Source organism: Mus caroli, chromosome 6 (genome assembly GCF_900094665.2).
Source record: "Mus caroli chromosome 6, CAROLI_EIJ_v1.1, whole genome shotgun sequence".
Classification (NCBI taxonomy): Eukaryota; Metazoa; Chordata; class Mammalia; order Rodentia; family Muridae; genus Mus; species Mus caroli.
In genome coordinates this window covers 2,540,517-2,561,172 of record NC_034575.1, presented here as the reverse complement: position 1 = coordinate 2,561,172, position 20,656 = coordinate 2,540,517, and the positions used below count along the sequence as shown (strand labels likewise).

Genomic DNA, 20,656 nt, shown 5'->3' with positions numbered 1-20,656 from the left:
GCGAACATTTTTTAAGTATGTGTTTTTCAGGCTTCTTTCTGTGACAGAGTAGTTCTGATAGGCGTAGAGTTTGCCATATCCACTAGGCTGGCCTTGAACTCAAGAGAATCACCTGCATCTGTCTGTCCAGTGCTAGAATTAAAGGCACATAGGCATGTTTCTGTAAGACTTTCTGTCTACCTCTGTCCTCCTCTCCTAAAGCATAGCTTTGATTTTATGTATGCTTTACAGATAGATCTTGATATTATCTGAGATTGATAAGAAAAACTTGGAAGCTGGTTGGTGATGTATGCATTAATCCCAGCGTTCAGGAGGCAGATCTCTGAGTTTGAGGCCATCCTGGTGTGCAGAGTGAGTTCCAGCCAGGGCTACACAGAGAAACCCTGTCTCAAAACAAAGCACCACCACCAAAAAAAGAAGGAAAGGAGGGGGAGGAGGAGGAAGAAGAAGGAGTGAGAATGGAGGACACAAAAAGGGAAGAACTCTCTGTTTTCTTCTTGTATTGTGCTGTTATCACTCCTCATAGGAGACAGATCATTCACGAATACATTTTTGTTGAACAGGCAAGGTTTGTCAAGGCCTTGGTCAAAGAGCTGATAGGCACAGAGATGACAAGCTGTGAGAGACTCATGGACAGATGTGGGGATGGTTGCCATGTACATACAGTTGATAGTGTCCTGAAACCGCAAGCAGATGTCAAATATTTACTGTTTGAAGTTGGGGTTAATGAAAGTATCAAGACTACAAATTTTTGATAACCAGAGACCATATCGGGATTTTGGTTTGCAACGTGTGAACCTACTCCTATTGATTGTAAGTTGCTGCTGGCAGACTATGTAATGCATGTTGGGTCTGGTTTATAATTGCAGTAACCTTAGTGTTCCAAAGATAAATAAGGAGGACAGAAAGCTGGCCTTGTCTGCCCTGCTCTACAGAAGATAGCTACTTTGGCATCCATGTGGAATCCAGCTCACTTGGATAGTTAGATTCCATTTTTCCGACACATTTATGTTTGGGACAAAGGAAATCAAGATTCACTGATGTTGTGTCCAGGCTTGGTCAGCCTGCCCTCCTGTTGAGCAGCTTGAGCTGGCTTTTACAGTAACACCCTGCTGAGAGCAAACACTTCATCCAGCATCTCACCAGCTGCTACTCACTGAGAAATTGAGCAGGAAATCATACAAGCAAGGGGACATAGAGACGCACTGGTCTTGTCATGGTATTGCCTTATATGAGAAGAAGGAGGTGGCATGGTTTCTAAGGCCTCTTCTTGATGGTTCAACCCAAGGAACTAGGGGCAGAATTTCACCTCGAGTCTTCAAATGGAACTGTGTGGCCAAATTCATGATTATGAGATGTGAAAAATGTGGCAGGATTTTTCGGGTCCAACTACATTAAAATATTAGTGCAGCAGGAGGCCTGTGATTGGACAGGGAAAAGGGAGGTGGAGCTAGAAGTATGAGAGAGAGAGAGAGAGAGAGAGAGAGAGAGAGAGAGAGAGATGGAGGACAGACAGAAAGAAGATCCAGAACCAGCATGGCTTTAAATAGCCACAGGTAGATATGATATCATAAAGGATAGAATAATAGGGATTACTTGTCCAATCTAGCCGGGCAGCTTGTACCATTATCAATTGGCCCTGAAATTATTGTGTGGGCATCTTGTGAATTGAGAAATTATTGATATATAAATCTGACTTGTTAATTATAAGCTTCTAGAGTTTTGCTGGGTGTTATGGTGGCTGACCATGGGGTGGGCAGTTGTTATGTTGTGCTGCCATGTCAGCAAAGATAACTCTGGCCCCACCGGAGAGTTGGCTGGCAGACAGTAGCTGGATGGAACTTGGGAACGTGGCAGTTTCTGTTTTACTATTTCCCACAAAAGAACAATGGAAATGCCTTTACTCTCTATATACTCATTGCTCTGTTCTGTTTCCCCCCTCATTTTAAAATGTGTGTAGATATGGGAGCTGGAGAGATGGATGGCTCAGTGGGTCAGAGTGTTTGCTGTGTAAAGATGACAATCTGACTTCAGATCCCAGCACACGTGAAGAAGCCATGGGTAGCTGTGCATATGGCGGTAATTTCAGTGTGGCAGTAACCAGAGACAGGAGGATCGTGAAGGTTTGCTAGCGACCAGCCTAGGTACTGAGGGACCTTGTCTCTGAGGAATCAGCCAGTGAATAGTAGGGCAGGTACCTGATATCTTCCTCTGACCTTTGTGCACGCATGTTCACACACATGTGCACACACACCACTCATGCACACATGCACTTACATATGTTCATCCTTATCTTAATTCAGGTTATTTTCAAGCTAGCTAAAATTATGAAAATTTAGGGGTACTTATGTTAGATAGTTTAGAGAGCTGGGTGAACATTCCTTATTCATTTTAGTCTTCATTGTCATAGTCACTTTCATTTTGACTGGAATTTTCTACCACCACAGGTTTTTTTTTAAAAAAAATTTTGACTCTGTTTTTATTAAAATTGAATGTATTTTTCAAGTTTTGAAAACATAAAAGTAAAAAATGAACTGGGTTTTAGTTCATTTCATTCTATCTTTCCATGGTCTTTGCTTTATAGTGCAAGTGAATCTGCTGTTTGTTGTTGATGATGTTCTGCCGGATAAATTGTTCTCAGGCTTAAAGCACAAATGTACTGGCATGTCTGAATAGAGGTGAAAAGAATTTTTTACATTCAAAATATGCCCACTTGAAAATTGAAGATTATTAAGGAAATGACAGGCCTGGAACTATTAGAAGTATGAATTTAGACCCAAAGCAGGGTAACCCCTGTATATGTTTATTTCCGTACAGGTAGCAATTCTGAAGAGTTTGACTTTTTCCCTACAGCACTCGGAATGGGTGCGTGAAGTCTTTGGAATGTGCTACAGTAAAAGCCTGTTCCATTACTCCTCATGCAGCAGAGCAGAGGAGACATTCACTGTGGCTTGAGTGGAAGGGCATTAGAGATGGCTGCAGATGGCCTGGCTGGAACCTTCTGGCCTTAGGTGACAGAGGTCCTGGTCTGTATCGTGGGTCGTCTGGGTTCTGTCCCTCTGTTCCTGTCACAAACTGTCTGACATTAGCAAACATCCCAGACCTGGCACATGAGGAGTGCTCCTCCCCCAGGCTGGCACATGAGGAGTGCTCCTCCCCCAGGCTGGCACATGAGGAGTGCTTCTCTCCCAGGCTGGCGTGCCTTCTCTCCTGGCTTGCCACCTTCTCACGTTGTTCGGTTTCTTTGATTCCTTGTTGTTTCCCCCTCCTCTAAGGCCTCTTGTTCCATTTTCTGTACTCGGTTTGATATTAGTTGCCTCCTCTACCTGAGTATTGTGAGATAATCAACCTCTCTTTCTACAATTACAGTTTTTGCTTCTAGTTTTCTTTCTTTCTTTCTTTCTTTCTTTCTTTCTTTCTTTCTTTCTTTCTTTCTTTCTTTTTCTTCCTTCCTTTCTTCCTTCCTTTCTTTCTTTCTTTCTTTCTTTCTTTCTTTCTTTCTTTCTTTCTTTCTTTCTTTCATTTTTAAATAGACATCCTTTCAAAACAAACAGCCAATTGCTTATCAAGACTGGGGCTCCCAGCGGGGGGGGGGGCGCGGCGGTGGTGGCACACGCCTTTAATCCCAGTACTTGGGAGGCAGAGACAGGCGGATTTCTGAGTTCCAGGCCAGCCTGGTCTACATACAAAGTGAGTTCCAGGACAGCCGGGGCTATACAGAGAAACCCTGTCTTGAAAAAACCAAAAAAAGAAAAAAGAAAANAAAAANAAAAAAAAAAAAAAAGACTGGCTCCCAGACAAGTGGTGTTAGCATACATCTGGCACCCTAGCACACAGGCAGAAACAGGAGGATTCTAAGTTTTAGAGTAGCTTGACACTACATAGCAAAAGACAGACAGACAGATAGGCGCGCGCACACACACACACACACACCAGACCCCAGGGCCAGACTTAGCGTCAAGCACTATACTTCCTGTTTCCATATGTAGAATGAAAGTCATGGAGTCTACAGTCTCAGGTATTGAGAGTTTGAGAGGGCAAAGCCCCCGGTAAAGCACGCCCTCAGCACAAGGTTTACCTTCCATTTCTCCTGACTTACAGCCCATATGACTTTCCCAGGTACTTTTAGTGTTCCTTTTATAGAAAGCTTAACTTTTGTTTTTAACATAAAGTGTCCAATCTGTTTCTCATTATGGCCACCCATTGCATCTCTCTCACAGATGAAAGTATTTTTAATCTGTTCAGCTCACCTCAAGGTCTTCTGAAATTCTTTTTTCTTGTTAGGGTCTAAGCCAGTTTATGATCCCACTGTGATCCTCCCCAGAGCGGAGTAGCCCAGCCATGAGGACTCGCAGTTTGGAGTCACACCATCCTCAGTGTGCGTCTCAGCTCAGCTGCTGTGTGACTTTGAGTCAACTTAACCACCCTCCCACCCCTGTGCTCTGCTTCATGTGTCTTTCTGTAAAATGAAGATAAGTTTTATTACAGGCTTCAAGAAAACCCTACCTCAACCTTAGTCCAGCAGTAAATGTTTAGGGTTGAGCTGCTACTGTGATTCTCTGCCCTGTCCATGTGTCCATCATTCTGTGCCTATGACTGGTTCTCATGACTCAGCGGTTCTGGATTAGAAAGGACTTTACAGGTGTTTTAGCCCTTCACCTGACAGAAATCAAAGCTACCACTTACCAAGTGTCTGTCACACACGACCCAGACAGCAGGCCCTGGTGTGTGCATTTTGTAGGAAAAGCCTTAGGGCCTAAGACACCAGCTAGCTCACCTGAGCTCTGCCATATAGTGTCATGGTGCATTACAGTCTTCTGTCATTGGGGCTGCCACTCCCCTCCATCAACGGAAAGTGAAATCTGTGACAGGTGTCCCTTTGCCCAGAGTTACAGTGTTACCAGTGACACTTGCTTGTGGGAGATGTTTCATCGCTCAATAGTTTTATAAGTGAGAGACTAGTGTATTATGCTGCAACCTACCCCAGTATCTTCTTCCCATTGATTTTCTTTTTAAAAGAAATACAGAACGGTGACTTGGCTCCTTCCCTGGCTCTTTAACCTGCCAGTCTGTTAACCTGTAAATACTTTATTATAATGACAGTTCTCCCATTGTTCCCTGCCCTTAGGAAATGAGTGTTATCATCTGTGTTCTCCTTCCCACTTTTGTCCCTCCTGCCACACATATAGGAACCTCTTGGTGGCCCTTACAGATAGCTGTGTTAGATACTCTTTGGTAGCTATAGATACTGTCGGGGGATTTAGGTCACTGTATCGTGGGTACTAAGCCCAGTCTTCATTTCAAAGCTAGCACAGCACTGAGTTTAACCTTTGCAGAGTTGTCTGTGCATTTCGCTCTACAGGCTTCCCCACCCTTGCCCACTCCACACCTCCATCCCTGACTCCCACCTCCTACCCCGTTCAGGCTCTTAGGGCTGAAAGGAGCCTGGGGGAAGAATCACCTCCCGATGGGTTGACCTTGCACGCCCTGTGATGATCAGTGAGGAGATCCAAGAGTTCTGGACACATTGGGTTTTGCCTCAAAGGAAACTTAGGAATGTTATCATATTCTCACAAAACCAGGCACAGACAAAATCTAGAGCATGAAGAGTAATACAGAAGCCTACCTGGGGATGCAGCTCACTTGGTAGAGGCTTAGCTAACAGGCATGAGGCCCTCGTCCAGTCTTCAGCATGGTAATGAGCTGGGTATGATGACACATGCTCATAATCCCAGTACTCAGCAGGAGGAGGGACTGGAAAGGAAGCTTAAGGTCATTCTTGGCTATGCAGAAAGTTTGAGCCCAGCCCAGGCTTAAATAAATACATAGAGTAACATAAAATAAAATTCTTATAGTTTTTAGATGGCCAAGTGTCAGGTGTAGTTTTGGTCAAGTTCCCTAATGTAGGTTTTCCAGGGCTTCCCATGCACCATGGTCAGGTAGCAAGCAGGCACTTTGTGTGTGTGTGTGTGTGTGTGTGTGTGTGTGTGTGTGTGTGTGTGTGTGTAAGGAACACCCGGACTTGAGTTCCAGCTTTGCTGCCCCTGGCAGGGGGACCTCAGCTCCCTCCCTGGATGGTGTAAGGTTAATGCTTATGACCTGTGTGCTGCATCCGATGGCACTACCCAAGGGAAGAGGATTCGGAGGAGTCAAGGTTGGTCAAGCCTAGGTTCCATGTCAGGACCTGCCCTCACGTGCTGGGGTGGGAGCAGGCCCTGATTTTAGTGATGTAGTTTACATAGAAGAACCAGCCAAAACCATCTTCAAGTTCAAGCATGGAATTTTAATGTCTCCAGGTTTTAGGAGTTGTTAAAATATGAGCTCTCAATTTTCTCATCCTCAGGATTAAAGGAGCTGTTTTTGTTGTTTTGTTTATTTTTTGTTTTAATTTTTGTTTTGTTTTGTTGCCTGTTTGTAGGATCCCTGCTGCCAGCTCTCCTATTGAGACAATGCAGTCAGCAAAGGAAGCAATATTCCCTTTACAGATATGTTCCCACCACAAACACACCCCGTCTTTTTTGGTGTGGCCGTCATGGGCCTTCTACAACCTGTGGTATCTGTTTTTCCCTTTGCCATTCCAGACAATCTGGTCTTCATGTTCTGGGTTTCTGCTGTGTGAGGAGAAAGGTTGGCTGTGCCATATGAAGCTGCTTCTGGATCCTAAAGACTGAGTTCTAACTAGGAAAATAGAAAGTACCCACAGGGCACCTCTGCTGTTGCTCAGGGTAACCTTGGCTTTCTATAGCACTGACAGTGTGTCTGAGAATGGTGCCCCTTCATCTCCTTTCAATTGAACACTTATTATGGTCTTTGCTTTCAATAGAATACCTACTGAGGTCATTTTATCACTATGTGTCTTGAGCAGTTAGTCTTTTTTCCTCTTGAATTGGAGGTTCTTGGATAGACAACTCCATTTTTGTTGACTAGATCCTGGTTTGCTCATTCAGTTGGCTTTCCGGACTGCCTGTCATTGATAATGTCTGTGGCACAGAGTGTCCGTTGTACCTAGAATGATGACAGCACAGCTTGGGAAAGACATAGGCAGAATGTGTCACTTCATCCATGGCAGAGGTGGGAAAGCCAACAGTGTCACCTCTATTTCTGATGGAAGGGGGAATCTCCAAACATGCTCATCTCTGGAACCACATGACAGTGTGCTGATGTTTAGTGCAGAGGCCAGGATGAGTTTTCCAGTTGTATAAAGCGTCTGTATGGCAGAGATGTAGCCCTGAGTGCTTCCCCCAGGATCCTGAGCACCTTCCATCGGAGATCGGTCTCGGTGATTCAGACCACTGCATCTGTTCACTGAGGAAAGAGGAGGCTAGATCTGGGACTTTGAAAGGTGGCAGGATGCATGTGAGGCGGACTGCTGTGGTCAGAGACTGACAGTGAGGACAATCAGGGAACCTAGGCCAGGTCTGAGGAAGCACTGAACCACTGCTGTCAGAGAAGGAACGATGCATTCGAGTGGACTCTTAAAGGCTCAGGGAACATAATTTGGCAACTGCTTCACACTTGGGAGGAAGGAAGCTTACAGAATTGAAAATGACAGCTTTTCAGGTGGTGTCACTGGGAAACCAACCTGCCCATAATTAAGCTTTGAAGCCAGCAAAGAGACAAGAGTTGAGTCCTAGGTGGGGACATTCATAGTGGGCTTAGTGATGCGTCATTTTATGGCCTTTGTAAGATACATCCAGGATATATCCTTAGAAATGCTGGTCCAGCAGGTAGGAGTGCGAGATTTAGAGGCAGACAGTAATCATTAGCTCCTAAGAAATTTTTGAAGTTTTGTGGCAGCGCTTTTCCTGAAAAGCAGAGAGACCTGCGGACCGGGGCAGGATGGGGGCACATCTTAAGTAAAGATCAAGTACAGGGCTCTAGAAGGATCTGGGCCCACGAAGGTTCATCTGGGTGCCCTGCACTGAAAGTGGCCAATGCTGTAGGTAACTAAGGGCAAACAGTCAATAAGATAGTGACCATTTTCTCACTTAGTCATTAATCTTTCAAATTCCAGTGTTTGCATTTTTAAAGTACAGAAAATGAGACAGGAAAGCATAACTCATGACTGTATTCATTACCCAGGTCCAGTCATTATTAATGTTTTGTCAATCACATTTTGTCCTCTCTCTCATTCAGGACAAGGAAAGCAGGTAGTCAGCTTCACAGAAGCATGAGACTCTGGTCGCTTCAAACTGCAGTAACCCATAGAGCGATGAGTGTCACCTTGTTATCAAAGCTAAGAGATGGCTTCCTTAACCAGTGAAACCCCATTTCATCTTAAATAATTTGAAATCCTTGATAGCCCTTTGGTGATACTTGTAAGTTTCATGCAGATTAGCTTTCTGAGGTCCGTGTGGAAGGTAGACAAGGTGCTGCGGAAAGTGGTAACACGACTTTCCGCAGCAGTAGTATGAAGGGAGCCCCAGTGGGAAGCAATGTTTGTTTTAATGCCTACACTTGTCTCTTGGGCATAGCAGTAGAGAGCTATGACTCTTGTTGGAGTTTGGCCATATGAATTATATATCCAGTGTGCTGCTACAGTTTTTCCTCCTCTGATGCACAAACTCTCCAGCTTCTTAGTCTAGAACACAGGGCTCTATGTGGCATTGTTTTTGACCCTCATAGCCTTGGGTGGAGAAGTCACCAGCAGCTACTGGGAGGATCAACAGGCACAGGGCAGCCTTTTGTGACAATGACTTAACCTGCCCCACATATGGGTAGCGCCAGTGGTGAGGATTAGCACCTTCCAGCAGAGAACATTCCTTCACTGTTGTTAAGTCCTGTGCTTACCTGTTAGCTTGTGGTCACATTGGCTTGCTGGATCTAGCCAGGGCTTTGAAGCTACTGAACTAACTTCCTTCCTTCCTTCCTTCCTTCCTTCCTTCCTTCCTTCCTTCCTTCCTTCCTTCCTTCCTTCCTTCCTTCCTTCCTTCCTTTATGTATGTATTTATTCATTTATTTTTATTTTCTTCATATCTCAGATTCTAGAAGAAAGGTGCCTGATTTGATTCCTTTGAACTTTTTTCCTCCTCCTCTTCCTTGTGCTCCTGCTTTCCTCCCTTTTCTTCCTTCTTTTGAAACACTGTGCGGTGGGTTTGAATGAGAATGGCCCCCATAGGCTCATGCCTGGTGCCCAGTTACCGGAACTGTTTGAAAAGGATTAGGAGGTATCACCTTGTCAGAGGCGGTGTGTTGCTGGAGGTAGGCTTTGAGGTTTCAAAATCCCATCCCTGGCTCCGTGCCTCTCTCAGCCTGCAGATAAGAATGTACAGTCTCTCAGCTGCTGCTTGCTGCCATGACTGTCTGTTTTAGATTAACCCTCTAAAGCTGGAAACAAGCTGTAAACTCTTTTATAAGAGTTGCCTTGGTGCCTCTTCATAGCATTAGAACAGTAACTTAGACACAGAGCTTTCTTATACAGCCCAGGTTGACACCAGAGTCACAATGTGTCTGCGACAATCTCTCAACTTGATCTCCCCACCTCTGCTTCCCAAGTGCTGAGATCACAGACATGTGCCACCATGCCTGGCTCTGTTTCTGCTGAGTGTAAGCTTTAAAATGCAGTGTACTTTATTAGCTTTCTATTCACTGCTCTGAAAAATGTTCTTTTCTTTCAAAGGAAAATGTATTTTAGAGGGAAGCATTTAAACAGGCAGGTGGGGCCTGTGAAATCACGATGTAGGCTTATTTCTTTTGTTTGATTTAAAAATGAGCAGTCATTTGCAGTAAGAAAGAGACATAAATTAACTGTCTTACCTTTTCTAACCGTAGGAAATACAGTTGGAGCACGCGAAGCAAGCCTTTGTGCAACGAGACAATGCCAAGACGGGCAAAGTCTCAGCCATTGACTTCCGGGACATCATGGTCACCATCCGTCCCCATGTCCTGACGCCTTTTGTTGAGGAATGTCTAGTAGCTGTAAGTTGTGCATTGTCCTAATGAAGTAGTTTATTCTCCCTAATTTGTGCCAAGTAAACGGGAATAATAAAGAGCAGTCCTTGGAATTGTCCTGTTTAACACCCTAACGTGATCATGTATATTATCACCCTTGCAAACCAAAATATATCTTGGTTCATTTTAGTGGGTAGGTTCATTGATTGTCTGCATCGTGTGTTTCGGGGATGTGTTCAGTGGTTTCTTACTGTCCCTGGAGGCCTGTACCGGAGTCCTATCAAATGCTAAAGTCTGCAGGCCCTCAGATCATTTCTTCACAGTGACATCTCTTTGGATATAATGTACACGTATTTTCTCTTACTTTAAATCATGGCTAGATTATTTGTAATATCTAGTGCAGTATTTTTAAGTCTTTGTTTTGCTGTGCTGGTCAGGGAATAATGCCAAGGGAAGACATCTGTGCATACTCAGTGCAGATGTAATCCCCGCCCCAAAATCTTTGCAAAATTCTGTTTGGTTCCATTTGCGTAGGTAGAATTCATAAATACAGAGGGCCCATCTGTTAATAACTAATTAGAAAGAAAGAGGAACAACAAAAATAATTTATGACTTCATCTTCATTTTGCCTTATCTTTTAAGATATGTCAACTTGCTGATTTTGTGTTTCTAATTTAAGGAAAAAGAAACACGCAGGCAAGCACCTCTGCAGACATGCACACTTGGATGTCTGGTTGGAGTCACAGATAGATCCGAAGGTCTAAAGCTGACATTTCTCATTGTCACTTGGTGTCTGTTGGGGTTGCAGTAGTACTTGTCATAGGCAGATCCCTGCCGTCCTGTGTCATAGCTATCCCATCCCAAAGGATATCCAGCTGATGTCCTTACTACCTCTTGGAACTCAGAGGTGTCGTGAAGCATGCTCGGTAGTGGTTCCAGGCCTTGGCCACGGACAATCTAGATCACCAGGGAAGATCATTACAGATGGAATCCAGGTTTCCTGTAGGTCTGTGCTTCACTACCGATGGGTAGCTACATCTCAGTATCTAAATGTTAAGGCTTCTAGCTGATTCCTAGGATTTGGGAGCCACATCTCTGGAAACTCTCCCTTTGCTGGACTGTGAGTGCATGCACAGCCGTCTGGGTTCCCCACAGTGCTGACCATGGGCCTTGCAAGTTTCTTTGTTTCCTGGTGCTCCGTTTCCAATACATGGCCCTTCCCATTCTGGCTCCATGTCAATCTCACCCCGGCCCCACCGCCACTCCCAGGTGATCTCTCAGGTCAGCTCTTTTGAATGATTACTAAGGGAAGATTTATGTGGCTGTTTTAAAAAAGCGCTTTGCTAATAAAAATATTTTGCCTTGTTAGGGACGGACAGAATTTGAAACCCCAAACTGAAGTTCTATCCACAGAGGATATACTATCTGTTTTCCCTGTCCCCTGTGAAGAGAAATGTTTCCTTAAAAATTCTGATTATTAGAAATTCGATCAGCTTCAACCCCCATCTAGATAGGCACATGGCATCTTCAAATATTACCAGAGCACACGTGTTCTTTTGGCTAAGTCCACCAATGTAAAGGCTCGGGACTTAAGTGATTATTTCTTGCTGGCTTAAGTATTAAGACAACTTTTGATATTGAGGATGCATTAGCTGCTCCTCAGAGTCTGTCTGCACCAACATAATGCAGCTTTGCATGCGTGAACACATGCAAGCGGGTGCTATCCTTTCTATGTTTAAGGCCTTAAGATTTGCTCATTAGATGAAATAAACCAACTTATAAAACATTTCCAACTGAAATTTGAACTCTGTAAATGACTACTGGTCCTGTTATACTCCTACACATGTATTTTATTTAGTTTTCCAGGGCTTGTATAAGTCCTGGTCATGATTATCTGCAGTCACTTTTAAAATTCACTTCTAGCTTTTTTTTTTTTTTCTAAAGTGAAAGAAAAATATTGTGATTTTTTTTTTTTGTATATTCATTCCCCTTTACTTCCAAAACAGTGATAAATATATGTACTTTTGTAACCTCTTGCCCTTTGTATCTCTTTTATTTTATTATTATTATTATTATTTTTCTCTCTCTCTTGTTTTCAACTTGGCAAGGCTGCTGGAGGCACTAGGTCCCATCAAGTTAGCTTCTCCTATTTTAATGGATTTAATTCGCTCCTTAACAACATGGAACTCATTAGGAAGATCTACAGTACTCTGGCTGGCAACAGGAAAGACGTGGAGGTGACTAAGGGTGAGTGAGCATATCAAAATGTTTGCTTCAAGTGTCTTAGGGAGCAGGGGACAGGGAGTGAAGAAGGCAGTCTGGAGTTTATAGTAGAATTTGCTGTCCCATTCCTGGTGCTCCATTTCCAATACATGGTAAATTAATTGGTGATGTGTGTCCTCCAGACCTTGATCAGACAAACTAAAGCAAACAAAGCAATCTACACTCAGTTTTTGAGAAACAGAAAACAGCCTTTGAATGAAGTGAAGATACAAGATTTGTTGAATCTTTTTTTTTTTTACAAGAACTTAAGCGAAACGGTCAGTGGACCTCAAAAACACATGTGGGTCCCACAAACCTGTATTGATGATAGCATAATGTGATCCATGAACTTGAAGAAGATATTATCAGCATTTCAATAGGATTCTCACACACACACACACACACACACAACCAAAAAAATCAAAAAAACAACAACCCTAGAAAAATAACTTGGGGATCCGAAATGTCAGTGTAGTTTGAATCCCGTCCCGTGTCATTTGTTAGAGCGTTCACATGGCACCCAGCTTTACTCCCAGTGGTGGTTGGGATGGAGTTCTACATCCTTTGAACAAGTGGGAGAAAGAGCTGGGATGACTTCATGATAACTGTGGTGGTGTGTACACCTCTAGCGCTTTGGCTGAACACTGAATTTAGCGTTGATCTTTCTGAATCTCTCTCTCTCTCTCTCTCTCTCTCTCTCTCTCTCTCTCTCTCTCTCTCTCTCTCTCTCTCTCTCTCTCTTTCCATACAGAGGAGTTCGCTTTGGCAGCCCAGAAGTTTGGTCAGGTTACACCCATGGAAGTTGACATCTTGTTTCAGTTAGCAGATTTATATGAGCCGAGGGGGTAAGTTGCCTTTTTTAAGTTAGTTTAATAAAATAAGGTTAGGAGCTAGGTGTAGGGAGATTTCAGCAAGAGAGACAGAAACCAAATAATGAAGGCCTACGCTGAAATATGGGAAGCGATAAAAGGAAAGTTCTAGAATTCCATCATGTAAATTTAAGAAATCTGGGACTTCATCATCGTTTGCTTTCTGTCCAGGCGCATGACCTTAGCAGACATTGAGCGGATCGCCCCCCTAGAGGAAGGAATGTTACCCTTCAACTTGGCCGAGGCCCAGAGGCAGGTGAGTGGTGGGAGTGACTTCTCTCCTGGTGCTTTCCAGAGATACCCAGGCCCCTAGCACTTCCACTGGATTTCCAGCATTGGTTTCTGACTTAACTGTTTTTCCAATTCTGGTCCCCAAATTCAGGCATTTTGAGGAGGCTGAAAGGGGAGTTGTTGAGCAACCTTCTGGTGAACAGATACGAACATGTGTTTCTTAGAAAGACCGGGCTGTGGCCCCAACAATGGAAATCCCAACACTCCCAAAACAAGTAGTTCTTTTCTTCCTTACATCTGGTCCTGAGGCATATGGGCATGAAGCACTTGCTCTTGTGACTGTCCCCAGCAGCATCTGGCTTTGCTAAATGAACGATAACGTTGCACCTCAGTGGGGTACTGTCAGAGCGTTGTCTAACAGCCATGCCTTCCGTTTCTCTGAGTATCGAAATGAGATAATTTTGTTTAGTCTGGAGTCATAGTTCAGAGGCTTTTAGACCTATTTTCTCTGTGAAAGGATTCATAAGCTATGTGGAAACAATGTTAGGAATGCTAGGTTTTATTTTATGGTTAACAGAAGCCCATGTCTCAAAGTTGTGGGAGTTAGAAACTTAAGACACAGGACCTCCTCGCTCTGTAGCTGGGCCTGAGAGAGCACGCCTTCATTGCATGGGCTATGCCTGCATGGTGCTTGTAAAATAAATCCATGAACAGACAGAATGTCTTTTTTTTTTTTTTTTTTCTCTTTTTTAAGAAAAGGACTTCCTTTAAGGCAAAGCCATCTTCAAATCTTGTGAGACTTAACTGTTTTTGGCTTGGAGCTCTGGGTCTGAACAGCGACGCCAGTTTGACCACAATGGGTTGACGCGGGCTGCATTTTTAGGACTGTCAGGCCTGGAGCCAGGACCCCCCCCCCACCACCACCACCACTTTAGCTCCTTCCCACCCAAGGGCAGCAGCGAGTTGTGTGCGGCATGGAAATGGAAGGAGTGGGTGTGTGCTCCGTAAATCCTAACTAGGCACCTCTGGGAAACCAGCTGGCTGTGGTTAAAAGAGGAAGCCATTCCCCCTGGTGTAGGAGAAAGAACTGTGTAATCCTGGGCAGAGGAGGAAGCAGCCTTGCTCTCTCCTCCCTTTGATTTCAGACACTGTGTCTGAGATAATTATCTCTTCGTCTGCATGCCACCAGCTAGTGTAGAAATTTGGGGATTAAGGAAAGTAGAGGGACTGCTTCAGATCTCCCCTGCTCTCCCCCCTGGCGGCAGCACCTCTTCATTTCCCTGTGTGCCCTCTGCAGCTTTGAGGGGGCTTATAATGGGTGCTTGCTGGTACTGGCCTTGAAAGGGTTGGAGGAATTTGAAGAGATTTACAGTAGGAAGCGATTGGCCGGTGTTCAGAGGTTTAGAGCAATTCATGGCAAACCTACCTGAAATTTAGGGTGATTTTTTTTTTTAATGCATGACCCCCACTGCCCCTGGAAGATCAAGCAAGTCAGGTGCTCTATGCATGGGCAGTTTGCATGTCCTAGCACCCTACAGCCTGTGGAGTGTTTGCCCTCGACAGGGGTGCCATGCAGATGGACGCTTTTACCTGCGTGTCATTTTAAGAACATATTTGTCCTTTCCAGGTAGAATTAGCAGTAATGGCAGGTTCCTTCCTTTAACATCTTCAGAATACTCTCATTCATTGTTTTGAGGCCAGAGCATCTTTCGTATGGCATGTTCTCATGCATGTAAATAAAATAGTGTGCTTTCTTTGAATGCATCTGTCACCATGAAGGTAGACTACAGGGGTGGAATTGGAGACAACGCATGGAATTTGTGGAAGAAATGTTTTCCCTTCTTAGACAAGCATATTTCTCTGTAAAGCTGTTTTCAGTTAAATGACTGAAGATTTCAAATGATCTCATTGTATTGGAATGGTGTTGCCCTGACAGCAGTTAAAATTCAGTGCGTTGGTAGCTGAGCTTGGTGATTGTTTTCATTGTTCACTGATGTTAATTATCGCGCCTTCTGAAAACAAATTTTATTGAATGCATTTATTCATTCAACAGGTGTTATTAGGTGCTGACTGAATGTCACTCTCACTTGACAACTTTGTGTGACAAAGTTAATATTTTATTTACACAGACAGGGTAGTACAATATTTAAAAGTAGTTTGGCCTCAGTAATACCAATGATAACAGGTCAGAAAAGCAACAACAAAATATCTGGTTGCCTTGAAATATGAATTTTAGGAAGATGGCCAAAAAAAAAAAGGAAAAATTCAATCACCTATAATTCATCTATTCAGTTATGACCATCATAAACATTTTGAGTGTCACGGGGTGATAGAGATGCCAAAATATCATACTAGTTTCATATGTGTATATATACATATTTACATATACACATATATATGTATGTATGTATGTATAAAACACACACATATATATATATATTTGTATATATACATATATATCCACAAACAATTTTAACACCATCAACAAAAGCCTTCATATTCTACTCTCTTAATTTTTTGTTAATACCATGAAGGGCTCAACTGTAAAAAAAAAAAACACTTGTTGCTCTTATAGAGAACCTGGGTTTAGTTCCCAGCACCCACATGGTGGCTCACAACCATCTTTAACTCCTGCTTTGGAGGTACTGCACCCTCATGGGCACTGGATACACACATGGTATATATATATATATATATATATATATATATATATATATATATATATACACATACAGCAGGCAAAACACTCACACATGTAAAGAAAATGCCATGAAATATTGCAAACACTTAATAAAGACAAAAGGAATATAGCAAACACCTACCCACCTGCCATGCGCCTTTAGCTGGTTTTCTTTCCTTTTTAAAATGTATTGCCTTCTTTGTATGTCCATGGGTGTAACACACGCATGCCCGTAAGCGTCAGATCCCAAAGGCCGGAGTTACACAGGGTTGTGAGCAGCCCCGTGGGTGCCAGGAATTGAACCTGGAGTCCCAGGAAGAGCAGCCTGTTCCCTTAAGCACTGAACCATCTTTCCCACTCCTTACATTTTCTTTATCAAAGAAGAGCAGGGTGGGTGGGGGAATGAGGGACTTTCGGGATAGCATTTGAAATGTAAATGAAGAAAATATCTAATAAAAAATTGAAGAAAAAAAAAGAGTTTTGTGAACGTTTTTCATTACCAACATCTGATCTTTAAGGATACCATTTTAAATGATTTACTTTCGTTTTAAGAGTGATAGTATTTTAGTATTTAATTTTGAGACAGGGTCTCCCTCTGTAGTTCTGGTTTGCTTGGCTTTGCTATGTAAATCAGGCTGGCCCAGATCTCAGAGAGCTGACTCTGCCTCCTAAGCACTGGGAGTAAAGATGTGCCTCAGTGCTCACCAGTACAGGATTTGAATCCTCTCTTACTGGTCATTTAGTGCAGCTCCACAAGTTTTGCACTGAGTGCTGCTTTTGAAAGAGCCGACTCGTTTTTTCCTGTTAATTCTCCAGTAACTTTAAGTAAGAATCGCAGCATCAGAGTGTAAATTCAACTTAAGCGTTTAGGTATATGTCATTATAGTTTCAAAAGCTCATATTTGCTTTAACAGTGAGTTTGAGAACAACATTTTAATAATTCTTACTAATCCAAGTATTACCATTTAAAACAAAGACAAAAATTCAAATAAAAAGCCAGTTTGATGAATCAAGAATGATGTCTCCTTGATAGTTTTTACAATGACATTTTTATGATCATTCTGAGAATTGAACACTTGAAAATTGGTTACACCGTTATTTTCACGTGGTGATTTTATGTCTCAATATGATTTCAGCCATGCTTAGCAGCAAACACTTTTATTAATAAGGAATTGATGAACTTGCACCGAGTTCTCCTTTTTGTATTTGACTTATATGAGACTGAGAGTCCGGTGAGTGATATTTTAAGTGACCGTATGCATTTCTGTTCTTTTCTCGGCTTGCTTGCTTCCTGCTTATGGCACGCGTGAAGCAGAAGGCCTCAGGTGATGCTGCTCGGCCCTTTCTTCTGCAGCTCGCAGAGTCAGCCTACAGGTTTGGACTGGGTTCTATTGCTGGAGGTCAGTCATGGCTAAGTGTCACTGTCACTGTTCCTTCAGTCTTCTCTCAGATTCTCCACCTTCTGCTAACAGTGGTTGTTCCCCAAGTCAGTTATCAACCTGCCTGTATCTGTTAGGTGTGGACCAGAGCCAAGGGGGCTTTTCCTAAACGTGGGCATGCTCGGCATCTTACAAGTGATCATTTTTGTTCCCTTCTGTGAGGTTAGCCATTCCTGATATGCTATTAATTTAAACTCTAGTGATATCCTCTTGTCAGAGGACATTAGAATAAAAATTAAAAGTCTGCAAAGGTAGTTTGGTAGATCTATGCATAAGAAAAAATACTTCTGCCAGGTGTGGTGGCACACGCCCTTAATCCCAGCACTCGGGAGGCAGAGGCAGGTGGATTTCTGAGTTCAAGGCCAGCCTGGTCTACAGAGTGAGTTCCAGGACAGCCAGGGCTATACAGAGAAACCCTGTCTCAAAAAACAAACAAACAAAAAACCAAAGCAAAACAAAAAAACCCTTCTGTTTTCAGTCCTTTCTTTGATTTTTATCCACCTATTTCTTTCCCCCACATCACCTTACTTCTGGCTGAGCTACTGGCATCCCTTCATTTCAGCTGTCGGAGCCACTGCCGTGTATCCCATCGATCTTGTAAAGACTCGAATGCAGAACCAGAGATCAACCGGCTCTTTCGTGGGGGAGCTCATGTATAAAAACAGCTTTGACTGCTTTAAGAAGGTGCTCCGCTACGAAGGCTTCTTTGGGCTGTACCGAGGTTAGTGTGGCACAGAGCGGGGCAGTGCGACATTCGTGCAGATGGAGTGGGAGCCAAGGGTTTGCTTTCCCGTCTCAGAGCCTGAAATGAATTAGAGAGCCTGTGTTCAAATGGAAATCCAGTGGATTCTCAATTATCCATGCTATGGGTGTAGGCTGTAGGCATCTAGGGCATGGCTAATCAAAGCAGCCCATGGTCTGAAAGCCATTTATGTTGCTCCGTTGTGTGTTTGATTTCTTAAAATAATAAATTATTTTTATACACTTTTTTTAGTGAGTTTTTGAAAGGCTCCTTGTTTATGTTGTTAAAGTATTCCACTCCCCATCTACCAGGGAGAGCTACCCTAGGAACAAGACACAGCTTGCTTCAGAGATTTGAGTCTCCTGGAATGTCCTGTGATCCCCAATCCCATAGTGTCACTTTCCATAATGCAGTTATTCATGGTCAGCCATGTTCTAAAAATACAGACTAGAAAATTCCAGGAAGGAGCAACTCACGAATTGTGAGTACTGTACTAGCCTGTGAACTTGCTCACGGTTCTGCTACAAAATACAGCCATTGTTTTGCCTAAGTCTCTTCAGGTCGGTAGCATCTCAACATTGCATCTCCCAGCCACTCCCCTCTTTCCCTCCCTTCACCAAGGTATTGTGTCCGCTTGCATTATCTATTATAGGAAGAGTGAGGACAATACACTACCCTACTTTGAGAGAGGCCATGCTCATAGGCCTTTAATTACTGTACATAGTTATGGTTGTTTTGTTAGTGTTATTGTTGTTGTTCACCTTGCTGTGTCATATTTGGAAATTCCATTTTGCCCTGAGTATATACATATAGGGAAGAATGGAACAGCCAACGTTAGGACTGTCAAAGGTCAAGCACCCACTGAGGGTCTTGGAATGAGCCTAGCAGGATGGTGCGAAGACCACTGCATCAGGAAAATCCTGTCAGGCAGGTAACCCAGTGTTTACTGGAGCCTTGCTTGCACCTCATCCTGAATTAGTTGCCTCCTCCGTTCCTGTGAAAGGGTTGGACTCACGCATTACAATAGCCACGATGGTCTCTCTGTCCACCTGCTTCTTTGACATGGAAGGTTCATTAAACAGTGTTAACAGGAGCAAGGAATGCCTGTGTCATTGAGCCAACAATCCCACAGACCTTCTATTCTGTTGTCTTCGCCTGAGGAAACATATGCTTACTCCCAACTTCCTGTCTATGTTTGCTTTTTGCAAAGAACAGATTCGTATGTTTTCATAAACTAAAATGTGGAGTTGCCTGGAGCTTCCTGTCGGTCCACTACTGTTTGTCCAGCTACAATTCTTCCCTCCTTTCATAGTGCTTAGTCTTGGAAAAGAAAATAGTGCTTTGTGCTCCACTGAGGTACCATGAAAGTGACAGCCATGAGAGACCTCTAGACCTCTTCTGCCATCTGCTGACTATAGTCTCCAAAGTGAGCTGACTTAATGAACAGAAACTGGGAGGCTTAATTCACCTTAGAATCTGGGAGGCTTCCAACTGCAGAGAGGCTCCATTCCACAGGTGCTATTGTGTAGGTAGATAACCCTCATCAAAGGCCTTTTGATCTTTTCTCTCCCTTCTTCCCCTTGCCCCCTGCCTCCTATTACAGTTTTGAAAGTCTTTGACCCCGGGTGATTAATGATGACCCCTGTAGGGTCACCACCTTCCATTTGAAATGCCTTTCCTCTTTGGTTGACAACAACCTTTCAAATAAAATGGCTTCTATGTAGTACAAGGTTAATGTCACAATGAGTCTTTACAGTAGCTCAGGCAAAAGTGGCCAGATTACCGACTTCTATGTTTTTGTTTGTTTGTTTGTTTTTCTTTTAAGCTTTGAAGCTCTAGTGTGCGTAGATGTCCGAATCTTGGTGTTGCTTCGTGCACCACTTTTGTGGGCTTTCATGGTATTGAAATTAATGGCAAGGATGTCTTTCAAGGTTTGAGACCCACCTAGCAGTGTTCATCAGTTTGCCTGTGTTGATTTGCTTTTAATGTTCGGTCCTTTCTCTCTTCCGAGACTACACCTGGCAGGCTCTGATTCCTGGTTATATCTAGGTCTTTCTCTGTGACCTCACCTTTTGACCCCGTGGACAGAGGAGCTCCCGGGGTCCTCGTGTTGAATGACCGACTGTGGGCTGTAAAGAGCAGTTCCTTCCTCTTCAGGATGGAGCTGGGGATGGGTAGAGAAGAGACGCTCCTTTTCACTTCCAGACCACAGACTGAGCAGGCGTAGAGAAAGAGCTCATTTCAGGTTCCAAGAGATAGCTCTCACCTGTTTCCAGCTTCAATAGCCATTTATCCAACCTGCTTCGGCTATGAGAACCCTCAGGGCAGCGGTTGAAGCTGTCTGTCGTGGGGATAAATAGAATGGGAATATACAAAGAATAGCATTGGGATTCACCTATGTTTTCCTCTTCCTGTCGCTTATCTTTGCGAGAGGGTGGATTTTAAAAGAAAAAGGTGACTGTAATAAGACTCTTGTTTATTTCCTATCTTTATTTTAGTTCGTAAGCAAAGAGATGATAGACATTAATATAGTTAGATGAAA

The 20,656-nt window shown here is 43.4% G+C and overlaps 1 protein-coding gene across 2 annotated transcripts in view; it reads left to right on the top strand.

Annotated features, from left to right (window-relative positions):
• The first annotated feature begins 9,738 nt into the window (after positions 1-9,738).
• Slc25a13 (solute carrier family 25 member 13) overlaps positions 9,739-20,656 on the top strand; it is a 76,444-nt gene continuing 65,526 nt past the window's right edge. The window contains exons 1-6 of one of the 2 annotated variants that reach the window (XM_021164488.2): positions 9,739-9,918; positions 12,000-12,138; positions 12,905-12,998; positions 13,194-13,278; positions 17,249-17,333; positions 17,935-18,093. In XM_021164488.2, coding sequence (XP_021020147.1) covers positions 9,862-9,918; positions 12,000-12,138; positions 12,905-12,998; positions 13,194-13,278; positions 17,249-17,333; positions 17,935-18,093 — 619 coding nt within the window. In that variant the 5' untranslated portion in view covers positions 9,739-9,861. Of the gene's footprint in view, positions 9,919-11,999; positions 12,139-12,904; positions 12,999-13,193; positions 13,279-17,245; positions 17,334-17,934; positions 18,094-20,656 lie in introns of both variants that reach the window. The other variant, XM_029478916.1, reaches the window with a different exon arrangement.